The sequence below is a fragment of the Amblyomma americanum genome, chromosome 3 (assembly GCF_052857255.1).
Source record: "Amblyomma americanum isolate KBUSLIRL-KWMA chromosome 3, ASM5285725v1, whole genome shotgun sequence".
Lineage (NCBI taxonomy): Eukaryota > Metazoa > Arthropoda > Arachnida > Ixodida > Ixodidae > Amblyomma > Amblyomma americanum.
In genome coordinates, this window is record NC_135499.1 from 65,376,081 (window position 1) to 65,396,151 (window position 20,071).

Genomic DNA, 20,071 nt, shown 5'->3' on the forward strand with positions numbered 1-20,071 from the left:
GAACCAAAACCACACAGAGCAACAGTTCCAGAAACCTTATTCGCTCGAGAGAAATGGTTGGAAATTTTTAATACCAAATATATTCAGATCGAGTCAGATATCGGCTACTTCACTATTTAACCAAATATTCGGAATTATCAAATATTGGAACATGCCTACTTGTTTTACATGAAATTAAATGACATATTTTGAATCGGCACACAAAAATATATGTTCCCTGAAGTTTGCATAATTGTGACTCCATTATTAAAAATTTATTTTCAAAGACCAGGGTCCCCCCTTAAGCTGCTGATAACATGTCAGTGTATTGACTTTTAGAAATGGCTAGGGTCGTACCTGATATAAGCAGTGGCTCATTAAGAAGAGAACTGCAGCAATGTAACCATGTGGGCTAGTTGGTGTGGGCCCAACATAGTGTAACCGCCAATGGAAGCTGGAGCACAAGAATAAGTACACAGGACAGCTCTGGACTAAAAACTGATGTTTTAGTAAAAGATGGCCTACCCAGATAACTAAAGAACTCATGCGTATCGAGCGCCCAAAACACCCATATGAAACGTAACCTAAAACACTCTCAACCTTCAGTCGATACGTAGACAAAAAAAAAAATTGTTTTTTTACATTCCTACACGTGCCCACCCATTTTCGGCAGCTTAAATTCTTTAGTCTTAAGCGACAGAGACTGTGCACTGACATACGTGTCAGTTTCTTACAGCCTAATGTGAAAGGCTTCCAGTAGGTCTCTTTCATGTCTGTTTTTTCCTTTTCCTAGAATGTAAATCTTGTCGAAATCCGGGACGCAGTTCCTACATTGTCTACAGTGACCCAGAAGGTTATTTGGACCTGACACATTTTCGAGAGAGTTATTATGTCATCTTGCCCAGGCATTTAAGCATCTGCCAGTCTGACCCAGGAACGAAATTTACATGACCAGACTGGAAATGACCACTATACATTTCAGTGTGTCTTCATCGTGACCATGTCGCCACCACTAGCCCCTTCAGGAAAACATCTAAACACCAGCTGAAATGATGTGAAGAGGTGTCTGGTTGTGTGCATACAGACGTTTTGGGGTCCACAAAGATGACCCTGAAAGAACAACCCAAAATTCGATGTAAACATCTTCTAATTATGTCTCATAGCCAACACATGCTGTAATTGGGTATCCCTGTGAATTGTCATGCTCGGAGTACTGGGGCTGGGGTGTTTCGCATATCAAGCCTTGGCATCTGCATCACCATTGCTTACCGGTTTTCAGTGAAATCAGAATCTGTCATTCTTGCTTAGCACCCCAGGTCTTTGAATTAACCGAGCTGGTGCAGGCTGCCACTTCAAATTAGCCAAGTTTGAATTACCAAGGTTTTACTTTACCCAGTTATGGAGTCGTGCCTGTGAGCATTATTTCTTCTTGTGCAGCTACATGCCATGAATTAGCACTGCTCTGAAGGGCTGAGCCATTGTTGGGCTGTTCGGTCACTGTATGGATGGGCAGGGAAGCTGAAACCCTGCACACTTACAAATGAACGGAGTGCAGCATGCGATGATGGCAGCAGGTTTCCGAGTAGGTTGAGCATTTTGGTCCGCCTTGAATGGCAAAGAAAGGAGCACCACATGTTCTCTTTGTGTAGTTTTTCATGCCAGGAATGAGCCAAATCGCCCAATCTGCTCTTCTGCTTCAGTAAATGTCGTCTCCAATCTAAGCCCTACTTTGCCATCACCCGTACCAACCTTATGTAGCACGCATCCTTGTTATTTGGTGTTTGCGTCCTTGTTTCCTGCTTGCGCTGCTGCTTCCCACACACTGAAACCCAGTGCCGATCTTTTGGCAGCAACAGCGGTTGTTCCGGAAGTGGTTCCTGTCCACGGCAACGAAGTGCATGGAGATGCAGCGGCCCACAGTGCAGCTGGTGAGTGTGGCACACCTCGGACACGCTCCACTGGTTTGGGAAATGTTTTTTGAGGCTCCAGCTTGGGACTGCAGTGCAGGCAGAGCCGGGGGGGACTTTTAGCAAAAAATTTTTCATTTCTTGATATATTCGCATGAAATATTTCTTTCGAGCATATTAGAAGTAAGTTCATCACTACCCTCATAAAATTTCGTATTTGTCCAGAAAATTCTCTTTTAATCACTTTTAATTTTTCCTTTGAATCTTGTGAAAAAAGACTGGTTCAAGGTTCATTGCATACCTAGTGGTGTGCTGCAGGTCAAGACATTCATAGAATTTTTTTTTTTTTCGCAATGCACTAACTTTGGTTTTGAATTTTTGTGCTACGGTGCCCATTGACATACAGTCGACGACCGATTTTTCGGACTCTCTAGGGACCGTGATAACGACCAAAAAATCAGGCAGCCTGGAAAATTAAATTTCTCTGAAAAAATCACAAACTTATTTCCACTATGCAGGAGGAAGGGGTCAGTTGTAGTGCACACATTATTAAGTTCCTCATGACTAAATTTCGCTGTGCAACATTTGCACAAACGACGGGCGGTGAACGCTTTCATGAGCTCGGCCTGGCTGTGCCGCCCGTGGCATGTTGCCAATGAACGCACAGGTTGGGACAAAGTCTAAACGGGAAAGCGAACATACCGCTACGAAAATTGAGCTGCACCCACAGTACGATGGACCCGGAACGAGAACACGAAGATGGCGAAACAATAAGAACCAAGAAACAGCCGAAGCTAGCGCTCTGCCGGCGTTGGCCTTTGATATTAGGTCTAGTGACTGGAGCCAAAATTGGCATCGTATCCAGCGATATGCGCTCTGTGGTGGCTTGCGTTTAATGGGAGGCGTCTTGCCTGTCATCGAAACGGCTGTTGTTTACAGTTTTACGGTAGAAAAGTCAGGATTGCAGTGCGTTTTGTCGCGGGTACGCTGACCTTGCCTTGACATGCACCACCATTTCCTCCCGCGCACGCCCTCTTTGTGCTCGACCTCTTTCCTTATTCGGGACGAAAGACTTCGGCACAGATGAGTTCCGCGAACTCTGACCACTGTTCAAGTTCGTGTGGCAGAAGACATTCAAGAACAGTATGAATTCAAAATGACGCGAGCACAATGTACTGACTCACGCAGAATTTCAGCATCTCAATTTAAGAAGCTCCCTTTAAGCTTGAATTTCGTTTTGTTTGATCAAGTTTTCAATCTCTCCTGCAGTTAATGAGGTTCCACTGTATGCATTATATGGTGGCTTGGGTATTGGTGCTCTTATACATTGGCTCTGTAGGCCATGTCGCGGTGCTGCGAAAAAGTCCGAGAAATCCAGACGCCCAAATTTTCGGTGATCGGCTGTATCAAGAGTGAGAACAAAATTGCATACCAAAATATAAAACTCACAAATTTGAAAAACAAAGAATGTCTTGACTGAAGCTATGGTCCTAAGAGTGCAAGAAAACAAATAGGGTAAAAACAGACAGAACAGTCATGAAGAAATTATGCAAGGTTATTATTTAGGCAGAAAATATTAACGAAGAAAAACACCCATTGTTCTGGCGTTTCCCTGCAGTGCGCAGCCACCAGGATTCACGAAACATTTTTTTTTTTTTTTTCAAGTACTTTCTGTAAACTTCAGGGTGGCATAAAGAACAAGGCATGCAAGTGGATACAACAACTATCAAAAAAAAAATTTTTTTCCCCACTTTTGGGGATTTGAAAGCTCCATCCCTCTTAACTAGGCCCTTTGTGTGAGACAGGTAACTGATTTATGAAATAGTGGCAATGTTCATTGGTGATTGCCCAAGTGTGGCAGTATGACGTGGCCATGCTTTCACAAGCTTGCTGTGTGATGCCACAACAGCTGCTGAGACCTGAGTGTTGCCAGCCATGCTCAATTTTTTCGCTCTTGGCAAAGCCCAAAAAGTGGGTTCTGCTGCACTCGCTGTGATTTTCTGCGAGACAAAAATGCTGTGGAACGGTAATATAGTCATTGTCAATTGTTGTTTGTCCCCTGAACAAGTTTTAATTTTGTTGATGGGCATGAGCACAGGGCATGTGTCGTGGTCAGATGACGTACTGTCAGGCAACTGAGGAATATATCTGAGCCAGGGGCTGTGCCCTGACCACCAGAGGTGACACCAGTCTTCATGTGTGGCCCTGGTGATCCGGTGTCAATACTGCAACCTTGCTGACCCTGTGTCAGCTATGAGAAGCTTTGCAAGAGCAGATAAGCGTAATGAGTAGTTCTTTGCAGGCTGAAGTTGACTGCAGTGCTCGGTAAAAAAAAAAAAGAGAGAGAGAGACGTGTGCTGTCAAAGCTAACAGTCTTGGCTCTATTACTTGTGGCAATTGTTTGTGGTGGGCAGACACAATGGCAGGAGCAAGCTTTCAAGGTGTTCCAGTGCCCGTACCATTTTCAGGATGAAAGATCATCACTTGGACACAGCACTTGCAATGCACTGATGAGATTTGAGCCTGCCAGCTGTAGAGGTTTCTAGAAGAGTTGTTGAGTACTTGTTTCAGAGAAGCGCATGTCAGCGCCCGTCCGCTTATGTCTTTCTTAGTGCTCGTGTGAAATAAGTAGCTCTCAGTTACTCTTCTAGAGACAATGCAGCACCAACCAGCCCATCGACATGTTTTATTTAGCTGTTCAGAGGCCTTTCTTTTTTGACTTTTTTTTTTATGCAGTACAGTGTCACTGTGTGCTCATTCTCGGGTGCGTGTAAGCGTGAGAAAAGAGCCCTCTGGGTTGCTGCTGTGTTTTTTATTTCTACTTCGTGCCAACACTGCAGAAGCCTGAATGGGCAAGTTATGGCCTGAAGCTTGTTTCATCTAGCTTGGTGTTGGCTTGGTCAAGCAGCATGCTTGAGTGAACATGACAAAACAGGCATGCGAGACATTTTGTGCAAGTAGTTCACAAGTCACCAGGAGCTTTTGTATACAAGTGGCAGCCGGGGAGCACTGCAAAAGATGCTCTTAATTGTTTACTTGTACAGCTGGCTGTGCAATTTGCAACCTTGGTAGAGGCTGATTTCAGGGTCGCTGAAGAAGTTTGGTGCTAGACTTAATGTCTCTTCATTTGGTGAGACAGGGATTGATCGCGAGGAAGTCAAACCACACATCAATCTTCTGGGCAGCCTACTTGTCTGTATCATGACCAATGCCTCTGGCAGACTAGGCCAAGGTGGGCTGTCGCGCAAGGCTGTTTGCTGGCTGGGCTTCTGGAAAGCGAGGCACCACAGGCAGTGTTTAAGGTGCCCTTTTCTCTCCTGCCAGCCATGCCTTCGGAGGGTGGCAACAGTGGCCCCTCGTCCCATGCCGTCAGCTCGGGCACGGTGGTGGCTGTCATCATGATCCTGGTGCTGGTTGTAGCCGTCGGGGTGTGGCTGCTGTATGCCTACCGCAACCCCCAGACACCCGCTGGACAACTCCTCATCAAGGTAGGCTCTGAAACTCTGCTAGCTTGAAACATCCAAAACGGAAATGTGGTGTTAGACATTGCTTGCTTGTTTGTTTAGAAATCCGAGTTCAGTGTCTCCGTAGGATATCTGCTCGGTGTTGTTCTGTTTAGATTAGGAGCAAATATCCGATACTTTCGAATATTCGGTCAAGTGTTCAAGTATTCATTATTTGATTAGATCCAAGTGTTTGGTGTATGAAATTTCTGAGTATCGTTAGAACGCTTGCTTTGTATGGTTTTGGTTCAACATGCTGTCTGCGGGAGGGCATCACAGTATGCGTGCAGCGATGAGCAACAGCCGCATGGTAGAGCAGTAATAATTAAGATCAGCAGTCTGAGGAAAATGGTGACCAAAGGCGATAAAACGACAGGACTTCTATGCCCTCCACTTGCGTTGCAGCATGACTGGCTTGCCCCCCCACACACACCTTTTTTTTTAAAGATGTCTCACCATTCCAGTGCAAATGTACACTCCCCTCGCTTCCGTCTCTGTGGTCTCTTATGCCAAAAATGCATGCTCGTCACGAGCTGCAGGTCGTTAGTTTAAGTGGTGAAGCCTCCTCGTTTGGATGGTGGTCTTTACGAGCAGGTTCTGCCGCTATTGTGTCGCGCCTGTGTAGGAGGTCGCGGAGGGCCTTACTATCTTTTAGCAGTTCTGCATTGATACTTCCGGCAGTGAGCAGGCAGCGCAGCGTGACGGAATTGCGAAAATTTTCACTCATAAGCAGATGACCATTGCCTATTCATCAGTTCAGTTTGCTGTGGTGCAGAGCGGTTTTTTGAAGGGCTTTTTGTAACCGTGCAATGATTTGACCATTGGATAATTTGAGATCTTTTTTTCCAGCCCCTTGAGGCCCTACTTAACAAGGGAAACTAGTGCATTGTTGCTAACTTTTTTCAGCCAAACAACCAATTGGAGACTGCTGGTCAAGTAAACATCAGTGCCTTTCACCCATATTTTATGTCTTGCTAATGTTCTTAGCTATGTTTGCATAGAGGAATGGTTCCAAAATACTATTTGTATGCATAGACATCTATAAAAAAGATTCTAATAATTCAAACAAAATCTCTGGTTCCTTGAAGTTTGCATTGATGAGAGAACTAAAAAAAAAAAAAACATTTGCACAAGCCAAGTTTAGACTTGTTTCTTTTCTTTGTCCCCTTTTTTTTCTCTCACACGAGAAAGGCTTGTTTCATAAGGCCACTTCTATGTCTCGTGTAGTCTAGAATTGGATGAGAACTCACCTGGTCTCTGACAATCATATTAATATGCGAAAATATGGACGCTGACCAAGAAATACAGAAGAGCAAACAAAAAAATTTTTACTACTTTGGCCACAGGTTCCCGTTAACAGCACCTTCAGACTGACGTGACTGGGGGAAATCAGTAGTCGCCTTTTCCTGTCCTCCCCTCCATCTTTCACTTTCCTATCATCTGTCTCACAACTTTCCTGTCTCCTTCTCCCTTTGTGTTCTTTGTTTTTCCTGGCGGCTAGGGTTAACCTTGTGTGGTCAACTACCCTGTGTTACACCATATTGGGTTATACAGGCGAACCTCAATAAGACGAAGTTCGCGATGCAACGGAACTTTTTAAAAGTGAAAGCTTTTACTACTTTCGTCGGAGCGACTTTGCCGTCGCTGCACGTTAGACCTTGAATGTCTTGCCGCGCCGCCGCGCCGAGTCTTCGCCGTCGCTGCAGTGGGGTTCCACTGCCGCGGAGCGGCTGCTGCCTGGCCACGTGATCTAGCGGAGCAGACGTGGCTTGGCATCTGTAATGTTGAGTGCGTTCTGCACACTGAATAGGCAGCGCACCCACCCTGCCACCCCAGCAGGTGGCAGTTAAATTACTGATAAGGGAGTAATTACTGATTAAGGGAGTAATTACTCATTTCCAACCACCCAAGCGCAGCCATACGGCTACAAAGGAAAGCTATACAGCTTCCTCAGAAACTTCGTAGTTAAAGAAAAATTCGTCCTGGTCCGGGACGGAATAGTTAAGCAACACTGTTCCCAGTTCGAGTTATTGATCAATTCGTTCTCGCCCTACCATAAGCTTGCCGTCCCGGTTAGCTCAGTTGGTAGAGCGACTGCTCTGGTGAAGCGGTGGTCCCGGGTTCGAACCCCTGACCAGGACGGATTTTTCTTTAACTACGAAGTTTCTGAGGAAGCTGTTTAGCTTTCCTTTGTATAGCCGTATGGCTGCTCTTGGGTGGATGGCAATGAGTAATTACTTCCTTATTTCAAATTTACTCCACCTTGGGAATTCCCGTAAACATTTGACCTAAGATACTGATTTTCAGAAAAAAATGCGGTTTTTAAGTTTGAGTTGTTTTGGATTGCTGGTTTAATGAAGAATATTGTCACCAAATTTGGTTGTTATCTGAGCAGTAGAAAAGAAGAAAATTGATTCTTTTCACGGTGTGGTGGTAGGCCGTCAAAGGCACCTCTGAACGCTGTTCTCAAGACGTGTCCGCAGTGCGGGCAAAAAACCAAATGAGAAGTGAATGCCCACGTCAGAAAGTTTGTTTTCGCGCTTTTTAGTCACGGAAGATCTTCTAGTGAGAATCCTCAAGGCCACTTACGAAGAACTAAAAAAAGAAAGGCATCTTTCTGGCCGCAGCAACTGCAGTGTGGCTGGCAAACTGAAGCAGGAGCTCTGAGGTTCTCAATTTGCGGTTTTTTGCCCGGTTTAGGAATCATGAGTACCTCCGCATGCTTCCACTCCTCTGGGACGGTCTCCACTTCCCAGTGTTTGTTGAGAAAGTTGGTTAATTCTGCGACTTACTCATCACTGAGGTTGCGGATGAGTGTGTTATTGATCTTGTCTGCACTTGCGGCCATGTTTCTGGTTGTGTTTCGAATCGCTGCGTAGACCTCTTCTCGCGTGATGGGTCTGTCCAGGTTATCGTTTTCCCTTCCCCGGTAGCGCTCTGCTTAAGCTGCTGGGTTTGTGTCCCCGAAGCACTTAACGCGTACCTTCTCCAGGAGTTCTCGGTCTGGTCCCTCGAACTGGTGGATGAACAGGTAGATGGCTTTGTTGTTTTCTGCCTTGGTCTTGGTCGGATCTATGAGAGCCTTGAGGATATGCCACGTCCTCGCTGCGCTCAAAGTTCCGTTGAGGGAGTCGCTGAATTGCTGCCAATTTTGCCTTGCCAATTGCGCCGCGTACTCCTCTGCTTTCGCTGTGACTTCTGCCATCTTAAGCTTTAGCTTCCTGTTGTACTTTTGTTTCTTCCACCTCTTGGTGAGGCCGTGTCGAGCTTCCCACAGCTTGAGCACAGCTTGAGCAGCCTGGCGTCTACCTCGGGTGTCTGCGTCGTTCGCGCGATTTCTTTGGTGTACTTGCGCTGTTTTCCCTTGAGCATGTTTCCTCACTCTTGTATCGATTGGATCCCGTTCTCGGCGCGATTCCCATCGCATGCCTCTCGAAAAGCGCTCCAGTCCGTAATTTTTGCCGATCCCAGCTGACTCTTTAGCCTGTCCGAGGTTACTTGCGTCTTGAGTATGTAGTGGTCACTACCCAGGTTCTCTAACAGGTTCTCCCACACTGCTTGTTCCGCTCCTCGTATGAATGTGAGGTCAGGACGGGTGTTGGTACTAACGCTGTTTCCGATTCTGGTTGGAGTGTCTGGGTCTGTGAGGAGGTTGCAGTCGGTGTTCTCTGCTGCCTCCACTATCGTTTTGCCTTTTGGGTTTGCTGTTTGGTATCCCCAGCTTTTGTTCATGGCGTTAAAGTCTCCTAGGATGATTAGCGTGTTGCCTTTCGATATGAAGAACCACGTTGCACATTCAAAAGAGGCAAACACAGGAAAAGTCGAAGAAGACGGAGAGAGCGCAAACTATCAACTGAGTTTATTTGTGGGAAGGTGCCTTATATATGCAGAGTCACAGCAAAAGGACAAGGGCAATGAGAGAGGGGGGGGGTAAAGCCAGTCATCTCCTGATCAACAACATGTGCGCAGAAAAAATTCTTCTCCTTCTTGAACAATTTGACAGAAGTGTCGCTTATACATTTATCGCCGCTTTCTTTTATGTGGTAGGCCTCCAAAAGTTCACGCGCTGTTTTGTTTTTACTTTTCCTAGAATTTTTATCTTCTTAAGCAGAGGCTGGCAGATTCGTTCCTTCTTTATTTCGAATTGATCGGGCATGTTCCCCTGCGCGTTCATTCGCGCAACGGCCTGTTTGTCCCATGTAGGTACCTCCACACTTGAGTGGGATTTCATAAACCGCACCCGTGGCACATTTGACAAACATTTCAGCATGTTTTATGCCGTATCCACTGCCTCTAGCTCCTTGGTTACTGATTCTAGGGCACAAGCCTGCGAGTTTCTGTGGGGCAGAAAATACGAGAGGGACACCATGCCTCTTGGCCACTTTTTTGTACATTGTGCGCCACTTTGTGTATATAGGGCACCACCACGATCTTCTTTTTTGGCAGTGGCTCATTCGCACTACCTTGATCTCTTCTTTTTATCTTCCTAAGAAGATTCTCGGCCACAGCTGTTATGACGTCGCAGGGGAAGCCGACTGAAAGCAGCCTTTCAATTTGGTTATTAAAGCTTATACGCATTGCATGCGGGCATGACTTGGTAAGGGCATATTCCAAGTCATGGTAAGAGCAGATTCCAAGTCATGTCATCAAGAGCGGTAGCAAGATCGGCGCCGTTCTCGACGATGACATTGGCAGCGGGGACCGAAAGAGGATCCGGTGCGCCATGTACAGCGACGTAGAAGCCGCGTGTTACAAGTGGTTCTGGATATGCAGTCGAAGAACATTCTACTCGGTGAACCGATTATGCTGGCAAAGGCCAAGTCCTTGGGATTTGCTCTCAGTCACGAAAGCTTCCAGCCAGGAAATGGGTGGCTTCAGTGGTTCAAGGAGAGGCACGGCATCACGTGTAAAAACATTGTCGGGGAGGCTGCGTCCATTTACAAGAGTTCGCTCCAGCAGTGGATGGCCAAGCACCGTGATCGGATTCTTGCGTATTCCGGCAAGGATGTTTACAACGCAGATGAAACCGGTCTGTTTTTCCAACTGCTGCCAATGAAGACTCTCGCGGCGAAGACGGACAAATGCGTGGGCGGAAAAGACAACAAAAACCAGATCACTGTGCTGATCTGCTCAAACATGGATGGTTGGGACAAGAGAGACCTGTTGATTGTTGTAAAATCCAAGAAACCACGCGGCTTCGCCAAGATGCTGTCTATCACATCACGTGAATGCACACTTGAGCACTGTTGAGGTTTTGTTCCTTCCCCCAATTCCTACCACTAAGGTGCTGCCCATGGATCAGGGGGTTATTTATTGCCAACGTCAAGGTCCACTACCGGCGCCAAGTAATTATGCGGCCTCCTCATCGATGCTCGCACTGCTGACAGCATGGCCAACATGAAAGTCCCTTTGGTGAAGGGCCACGGTGGACGGTGCCTCCGATAGCAATTGTGATGATGCTGGTTCTGCCCCCTAAGCCAGTGACCTCCACAGCGGTCACCGCAGCATTTGACACTCTGCGCATGTTCCTCGGGAGTTCGAAGTTCGACGAGAACTTCGGTTTGCAGTTGGATGGCATGGAAGCCGCGATCCTGAAGTCCGCACTCACAAAACATGTTCATGGAACGCTGGACCAGTTCTTACAGCGGCAATAAATCAATTTGCCAATATGTCTTTTTTCTTTCATAGTCCAGATATAATGAAATTGTGGATATATCGAAGTGATTTCCAATTCCCGCCGACTTCACTATAACCGGGCTAGGCTGTACTTTGTTCTATCGAGGTTCAACTGTAGTTGGGGTGTACAGCTGACGTGGGCAGGACTTGCTTGCAAGTTCCTGTCTCATCCCCTCATCGGGCTCCTTGGTCGGCTGCTGGCACCGTGGCTGACCATAAAGCATATTCTATGGCTCCACCTCCCACAGAAAATGATCTAGCTCTGAAAAGAGTGCGGACCGAAGTCATCATTGCCCAGTGCTTTCAAAAAACGAAACAAACATTTCCAAGTACCATGTCCTCCACAGTGAAGAAGCTGAAAAACTGTTGAAAAAGAACAATGTCCTGGTGCCCAAATGTCTGACCAATGCCTTCGGTACGGGCTGCAAGTGGACAGAAATTCCCAGTGGTGGACTCCTTCTAGAAGTGAAAGGCAGTGTGGAGGTTGCCCAGGAGGCGACAGCAGCAGCATCCAGCTGAGGCAGTGGTTCCAAGCGTTCTTCGCTGCGTGAGCCCACCACTTCGTCTTCCTTGCACATGCTTTGGTGGTGGTACTACAACGATATCCAGCACTCAAAACTGTCCAACACAGTCTTAGTAGGGGACAATCCTGCCTCAATAACTGCACACTGATCCTTAAACGCCGTCCAAGGTGTTTACGATTTCCGAATCTGACTTTCTGGAGCTCACTGAAGAAGAAATGCTGGAATGTCTCAAATACCAAAATGTCATCATGTCCTTGGCATCAGAATTAGGGAAGAAAACAGAGAGATACCAACCAAACATCTCGTCATCACCTTCAACTTGAGCAAACTCTCCGAATCAGTTGAAGTAGGTTATTTGAAAAAGTCCGACACTACATGCCAAACCCCAGTGTTTCAGCTGCCAACAGTACAGTCATGGGCTGCATAGTTGCCGTGGCCGACAAGCTTGCCCGCAATGCACCTCAAAGGAGCATGCTTCTGAAAACTGCAAAGCGCAAATTATGGGAATGATCACCTCGCTTACTCAAGGTCTTGCCCAAGCTGGAAGACTGAAAAGATTTTTACATAATGTCAGCACATTCTCTTCCACTGCAAGAACAAATTTCGCCGGTGTGGTGCGTAGGGGTGGCACACCACAGTGGGCTTCGACCACTGCCCAGGCAAAGCCTGAGGCAGGCCAATGCCGCACCCAGCAGATGCAGCGAAGGCAGCTTTAAAAAACGGCCTGCCGGCCCCTCAGTCGGCAGTCAGCATAACTTCCCCCAACTTGGAGAGTCCTGCAACTCGTACACCCGCAGGTTCCCTGCGGGCCTTCAGAGCCTCTAGTGAGATGGACACAACTCCAAGCTCACCTCTACTGCTTTGCATCGCAGCTATCTTGAGCGAATACAAAAGTCCCCAATAATGGGACACTCAAAATCGTGTAGGTTTTTAAAAACAACTACACACTCTAAAATCATCCAACATGGCGTTCCTAATACAGTGGAACTGCCTTGGACTTTTAAACTACAGTGACGTAAAAGAGCTTTTAAACGCACTTTCCTCTGTGGCTTTATGCCTACAGGAAACCAACTTAGGTCCCAAATACAGGAATATTTTAAAGAAGTATAAAGTCTTTCAGCATGACCGAGAGCAGACTGGTAGGCTCTCTGGAGGTGTTGCTATTGTCATCCAGATTGGTGTTTCAACCCGCGAAATCAAGCTTAAAACCAAATATGAAGCTGTTGCAGTCACAGTCTTTCATTTTAAAACAATCACAATATGTGATATATACCTTGAGTCACACATAACAGTTACACTTCACAACTTAGAAATACCCAGCATTCCAGTGGCTATTAGAAACGCTCTGCAGCAGGACGTCTTTAGTGTGTGTGGCACTTTTTACAGTTATACCAATGAGACTTCAGGTTGGAGGCTGGCTTTTGCCAAGCACTTTTAGAACTTATCTGAGGGAAGTCATGGCATGCGCAACAAGGGTTAAAATAGATTTCTGATTACCTGCAGTCAGCTGTGAACACTGAATAGATCCAAAATATCTGCCAGTTTTCTCAGCTTTTTGCTCTGACAAACTACACATTTTATGGGCCTTTTGAGGTAGAAACCTGGTTTAACTTGATGCATGCGAAACCTCCTTGGGGTGCAAAATTTGGGCAAAACATGGCCCTGTGTATCCATTGTGCATTATACAGGGTGATGTCTGCAGTGTATGCATTTAAGGACATTGGAAGTGTTTACCGTTCTTGATGTGAGCTTCGACTTAGCTTCACTTACATAGGTGAGCTTTGGAGGCAGGTGCAAAAGTGGGTGGAAATCTGGCATTCAAGCCCCATAACACATTTCTTCATTAGAAATCTGTTTAAATGAACCACTTTGTGCACTTCTCGGCTGGGACGAACATTCAGTGAGGCTGTGAACCACAGTGACTGCCCCTAGTGGAACTCGCAAATCATGCGCAGCACACTTAAGCAGGCAGTGGAAGAACAGATTCCTGCGCCCTTGCACATGCCTGAGGGTAGCCCGGCAGGTAGTGTGTGCAGTGCAGGTATCTGACATAAGAAGATGTAGGTGTAGTGTATGCGTCACATCGGTGAGAAAAGTGCGTGTCAATGCCTGTCTGTATTTTTTGTAATTGTGCCCCTCAATGTGTGGCCAGAATCGAAATGGTCTGTCATGATGCTTTAATGGCATGTCTCTTGCACCCACCGCAGTACCGTCCGAGCCAGTGGAGGCTGCACGGCGAGGCCCGCTACACAGCCGCCACCTCTGTCCACATCTAAGCCAGCCTCTCCACCAGTCAAGAGGAGGAGGAGGGGCCCTGGGACCTTGGGGCTGCATGCACTTCCATGCAACACCTTTTCTTATTCTGCTTGTCTTTGTACTGGCTGCTGGCACATTTTTGATACCAGTCTGTGGGGGAGGGGAGGTTGCTTGCTAGGCAGCAAGGCTTGGGGAGAGCATTGGCAGAGTCATGACTTCCATCTGCAGCTGAGTGCCACGATACTACTGCACTGCAGTGTTAGGTGCCAGTGGAGTGTACAATAGAGCCAGCTGGTTCCTCTTTGCTCGCCAAATGGAGGTGGCTCGTTGCTTCCATTCAGCTGTTATGCTCTGGATGACTGCCGAAAACATGTGTATCGGGGGCTGCCCCCATTGTGACATTCTCACTTGATGGGCAGCGCTAACGTGACACAGCATTAGGGAAGCGTGTATGAGACATCACTTCATTCACAGTTTCTTGTGAAGCTGGCTCACACGCATTCTGGTGCACTCGGAGTCTATATTTAAGCAGGGGACTGTCGATTCACCTCGAGAGCATCGAGCACTGCCCGTACATTCGGTGAAGTATGGAGAGTTTGGTCAGTCCTCTGGTTTTCAGACAGAGCCCTAGCTGATGCTTGCCAGGCTGTTCTGCCAGAGTTAAACAACACCTGTAGGCTGTGCAGAGGTAATTGGGATGGTTGGCAGTTTAGAAACACTGGCATGGCAAGCTCTCTGGGCAAGGGGAGTGTGATTCTTCTCCACAGTGGCGTACCATGTGGGGCTTTGCTACTCTTTGTGCCTTCAGTTCATGCCCTCGGGCCTCTGCCCACATGTTCTGCAGTTGCTGCTGTTCTTCTCATTGCACTTCAGGCAACAGCTGTCAGTGGTACATAGCAAGCAGCACGAGATCTAACTCACAGCTCACTTATGGTAGGACAGAGTTGAAGAGATATTACATATCGTAAAATAGCCACAGGTCTTGCCCATTCTTCATCATTTGAAAGAGACACGCGGCAGACAATGCAACAAAACGGTACGGTATGCAGCAAGCAGCACGACATCTAACTCGCAGCTCATTCATGGTAGGAAAGAGTTGAAGTGTCACATATCATAGGGGAAGAAGTCTTGCTGGCTTCATCACTTGCAAGTGACGGGCAGCAGACAGTGTGACAAAATGCTATGTAGCAAGCAGCACAGCATAAGATTGAAACATGACTCTTGCTGACTCATCACTTGCAGTTTACAAGCAGCACAGCATACTATCAAACCACGAGTCTTGCTGACCCTTCATCACTTGTGGGTGACAGACAGCAAACAGTGGGACAAAAAGCTGTCAGCAAGCAGCACACGAAAAGATCAAACTGTGAGTCTCGCTGATTTTCATCACTTGCAGGTGACAGGCAGCAAACAGTTTGACAAAAGCTATGTAGCAAGCAGCGCACAGCATAAGATCAAACCACTAGTCTTGCTGATTCTTCTTCAATCACAAGTGACAGGCAGCAGAGCATAAGATGATACCACAAGTCTTGCTAACTCTTCATAACTTGCAAGTGACGGACAGCATACGATACAGCAAAAATCTAGTATGTAGCAAGCAGCACATGATCAAACCAAGAGCCTTGCTGACTTCATCACATGCAAATGATGCAAGCAGTGCGACAAAAGCTATGTAGCAAGCAACACACAGCACAAGACGAAACCACTCTTGCTGATTCTTCATCAATTGCAAGTGACAGGCAGTACAGCTTGAGATCATACCATGAGTCTTGCTGACTCTTCATAACTTGCAAGTGACAAGCAGCATATGATGCAGGAAAAAGCTATGTAGCAAGCAGCACACGATCAAACCAAGAGCCTTGCTGACTTCATCACATGCAGATGACGCAAGCAATGCAACAAAAGCTATGTAGCAAGCAGCACACAGCATAAGATCAAACCACTAGTCTTGCTGATTCTTCCTCAATCACAAGTGACAGGCAGCAGAGCATAAGATGATACCATAAGTCTTGCTGACTCTTCATAACTTGCAAGTGACAGGCAGCATGCCACAAAAGCTATGTAGCAGGCAGCACATAGCACAAGATCAAACCACTAGTCTTGCTGATTCTTTTTGAATCGCAAGCGACAGGCAGCAGAGCATAAGTTGATACAAGTCTTGCCGACTCTTCATCGCCTGCAAGTGACAAGCAGCATGCAATGCAGCAAAAGTCTATGCAGCAATCAGCACATGATCAAACCAAGAGCCTTGCTGACTTCTTCACATGCAAATGATGCAAGCAATGCGACAAAAGCTATGTAGCAAGCAGCACTCGATCGAACCATGACAAGCCGCCGCGGTGGCCCAGTGGTTATGGCGCTCGGCTGCTGACCCGAAAGACACGGGTTCGATCCCGGCCACAGCGGTCGAATTTCGATGGAAGCAAAATTCTAGAGGCCCATGTGCAGTGCGATGTCAGTGCACGTTAAAGAACCTCAGGTGGTCGAAATTTCTGGAGACCTTCACTGCAGCATCCCTCATAGCCTGAGTCGCTTTGGGACGTTAAACACCTATAAACCACGAACGAACCATGACATTTGCTGACTCCATGACAGGGAGCAAATGATTCATGAAAAAGGTATGCAGCAAGCAGCATGAGATCAGACTGGTAGCTTACTTGTGGTAGGACAATTGTCACATATTGTTAAGGAACCACTCGTCATGCTGACTCTTCTTCACTTGCTAGTGACAGGCAGCATATAATGCAGCAAAAAGCTATGTAGCAAGCAGCACATGATCAAACCAGGAGCCTTGCTGACTTCATAACTTGCAAGTGACAGGCAGCATACAATGCAGCAAAAAGCTATGTAGCAAGCAGCACAGGATCAAACCAAGAGCCTTGCTTTCTCTTCATCACTTGCAAGTGACAGGCAGCAAACAATATGACAAAATCTTTGTAGCAAGCAGCACTCAGCATAAGATCCCAGTCAGAAAAATTAATTGGAACCGATTGGGTTTCCAGCTGCTTTCAGTTGGTTCTAGTTGGACTGAATGGGTTTCCAACTGGTTCCACTTGGAATGGTGTTCCTACTGGATAGTCCAAATGGTATGCCAATTGGACCAATTGAGTTTCCAACTGGTTCCACTTGGAATGGTGTTCCTACTGGATAGTCCAAATGGTCTGCCAATTGGACCAATTGAGTTTCCAACTGGTTCCAGATGGAATGGTGTTCCAATTGGACAGTAGAAATCGACACCCAACTGGACAAGTTGAGTTTCAAACTAATTTCAATTGGAATTGTTGCTCCAATTAGTCTAAATAGAGTGCCAGTTGGACACAGCAGTAGTCTGGTAATTCATGTTTACATTGGATGCTCAGTTGGATCAGTCTTCACCAACTGGTGAGCCCAATTGGTCTTATCAACTGCATCCAATTGATCTGATAACTGCACCCAATATATTCATGTGAACAACTGCATATTTGATAAACACTGCAATACTAATTAGGTTATAATAAGAACTATCTGCAACTTAATCTGCTAAATTGTATACATCATTTATGCTATCTCTGCCGTCGAAAATGAATTAAATAACTATGCTTAACACGTAAGCGCCGCTAGCCCCATTATGGGAGTCCCACACATGGGATATATAAGCAAAAGCAAAAGTTTATTCTACTCATCCATGTGTTCGGCTTATGTTAGGTGTGTGACTGTACTAGTTGTTTCTTGAGTGTAATGTATGATACGTTTAATTTCCGAAAAAGATTAAATCTCTTTAAAAACTTGGTACGAGGTAAAACATCTCAGCCCGCAGTCCTCACAGATCAGTTTTTCTTTTGCACCTTAATATCTCTCACATTCTGTACTTTGTGCGGCTTAATTAATTGGGTGGTAGACTTTGAGAAAGTTTCCTAGATTCGATAATTTCCTGCATGGGACCTAATGGGAACTATTATTCGAGTTGGTCCAACTGGTACAATTGTGTACTAATTTATGATTGGAAATTGCAATTGGTACCAATTGAAAATTTCCCAATTGGAGTCAATTGTTTTTTTAACTGGGATCAAACCACTAAACTTGCTGATTCTTCATCAATTGCCAGTGACCGACAGCATAGCATAAAATGATACCATGAGTCTTGCTGACTTCATCACTTGCAAGTGACATGCAGCAAGCAATGCGACAAAATGCAGTGTAGCAAGCAGCACTCGGTCAAACCATGACTTTTGCTGACTTCATCACAGGGAGCAAACGATGCATCAAAAAGGTAGGGAGCAAGCAGCACGAGATCAGACTCGTGCTCGCTTGTGGAGGGCAATTGTCACATATTGTCAAGGAACCATGAGTCATGCTGACTCTTCATCACTTGCAAGTGACAGGCAGCAAATAGTGCAACAAAATTAAAAGCGCTCAGGATCTCGCATGTTGCGGGAATTGGGGAAAAAAAGTGGCGCCAAATTTCTGCTAGTTTCAGATTATGCTGAATTGTTGGCCACGTGCTTGCTGTTGTGGTATTTTGCACGTGCCAATGGAGTGGCCGTACAGTGAACGTCAATCCTCATTTTTGCTGGAGTTTGTTGTCCCAGTTGTGGCATGAACCTACACTGGATTTAAGCTCTGCTTTGTCTTTCTTTGGGCCCTAGATTCTGTAGGTGACCTTGTGTGCTACAGGTCATTCTTATGACAGCATTCTGACAGGGCTTGCTCTGCTTTGCCCTGTGCTGGTGTTGCCAATGCTGCCCTTCTGTTGCAGCATTGGTTGAGGATCTACTGGAGGACAATCTCTTTTTTTTTTTTCGAAGATTTTTAATTTCTCTGTACACCTGATCTCACACAACTAAGTGCCTTTACTCACTGAAACACAAAGAAGGCAGAAGTGCACCGACCGCCTGTTACGGGGGTTCCACTTGTTGGCGGTTGAGGTTGTTGCTGGCTAGTTGCATTACATTATCATGAATTGCTCCGTTGTCGTGGAACTTGAGACGAATCTCGGATAGACGTCAGCGCTCTGTTTTGTTGGCAGAGTTTGGAGTTCTAGAGGGGCAGCTCCTGCTGGGCTCACGTAAGCGCCTAGAAACACCGCTATCTTATCAGCATTTGTAGCTGCTTATATACAAGAAGTGGTATGCTCTTTCATAATGAATAGGTTCAATTCAGTGTTGTGCAGATATCTGAGAAGGCTGCCTCTGTCACACCCAGTTCCCAGTTGCTCTGCCCTCACCTTCTTTTGGAATTTTGCCCTTGGCTTTGGTCTGCCTTGTGGCTTGCTGCACAACATTCCATGCCTTTCAGTGGGTTGGGGGATTACCTCTTATTTAATGAGCATATTGTCCTTGCTTTGACTCGCATGCTTGTATGGCTGCAGCTGCAATCTTTACTTACATCTGCAATTTCACCTTGTGTTACATTCCTAGCAGTCACAGTTCTAGTAAAGCCTAGCAGCTCAATGCTTAAAGGGTATTTCGTTTTTTTTTTTTAATTTAATGTTTATGAACTACCAGCAGTTCAGTTCGGCAAAGATATTGCTCTTTCTACATGTGGCAGTTGTCCTAGTTCTTGAGCTGGAATGAGCTCTTTTTTTGTTGTTGTTGTTCTGTGTATTCAGGTTATTTTGCATGTCAGCTTTTTCTTGACATTTGTGGCGCTAGCTACTTTTATCGTCCTGAAGTGAGGAAAGAGAAGGGGTTCAGGTTCTTTTCACGTCGTGTTCTTTGGATGTCACTTTGCGATAGCTGTGCCTGCTGCTTTTATGACTGCTTTTTTTAATGTTGTGTTGATAAAGGCTTTACTGTGCATGTTTAATTAGTGTGTACATAAGACAGTATATGTAGTTATAATATCATAGTTTATGATTGTGCTTGCAGACGACCCCTTGTTGCCCCCTCCCACCCACTTTGCACTTGTGATGCTCTCCGTCGTGTTCTCTTTCTTTTTTTTAAGCTTAGAACAAAGGTTTGGGCTGGTATGGAGAAACTGGCTGAATGGCCTTCAGCATAGATAGGCTAGAAAAAAAAATGTACATCAAGAAATGGTCAGTGCAGATTCCTTCTTGGACAAATTTTCTTATTGTGTTGCCTCTTTTAGATGAGTGAGTAAAATCAACCTTTTGCGCCCATGTAAAATGGATCTGTACCGGGGCGGTTTAGGGGGTTGGGGGGGGGGGGGGGGGGGGGGGGGGGGGGCATTTTTCGGCGCAGAAATGAGGTTTACGTGTTTTTCCTATGTAAAATTTCTCGCTAAAAAG

At 46.1% G+C, this 20,071-nt stretch overlaps 1 protein-coding gene and 1 non-coding gene across 3 annotated transcripts in view; both read left to right on the top strand.

The window, feature by feature from the left end:
* Positions 1-19,833, top strand: part of l(1)G0289 (plexin domain containing lethal (1) G0289) — an 81,261-nt gene extending 61,428 nt beyond the window's left edge. Inside the window, exons 12-14 of one of the 2 annotated variants that reach the window (XM_077657434.1) lie at positions 1,836-1,907; positions 5,211-5,374; positions 13,797-14,010. In XM_077657434.1, the coding sequence (XP_077513560.1) occupies positions 1,836-1,907; positions 5,211-5,374; positions 13,797-13,865 (305 nt within the window). In that variant the 3' untranslated portion in view covers positions 13,866-14,010. Of the gene's footprint in view, positions 1-1,829; positions 1,908-5,210; positions 5,375-13,796 lie in introns of both variants that reach the window. The other variant, XM_077657433.1, reaches the window with a different exon arrangement.
* TRNAT-GGU (transfer RNA threonine (anticodon GGU)) lies at positions 7,457-7,530 on the top strand. The gene has a single exon. It is a non-coding gene; the product is annotated as a tRNA-Thr (tRNA).
* Positions 19,834-20,071: the final 238 nt, after the last annotated feature.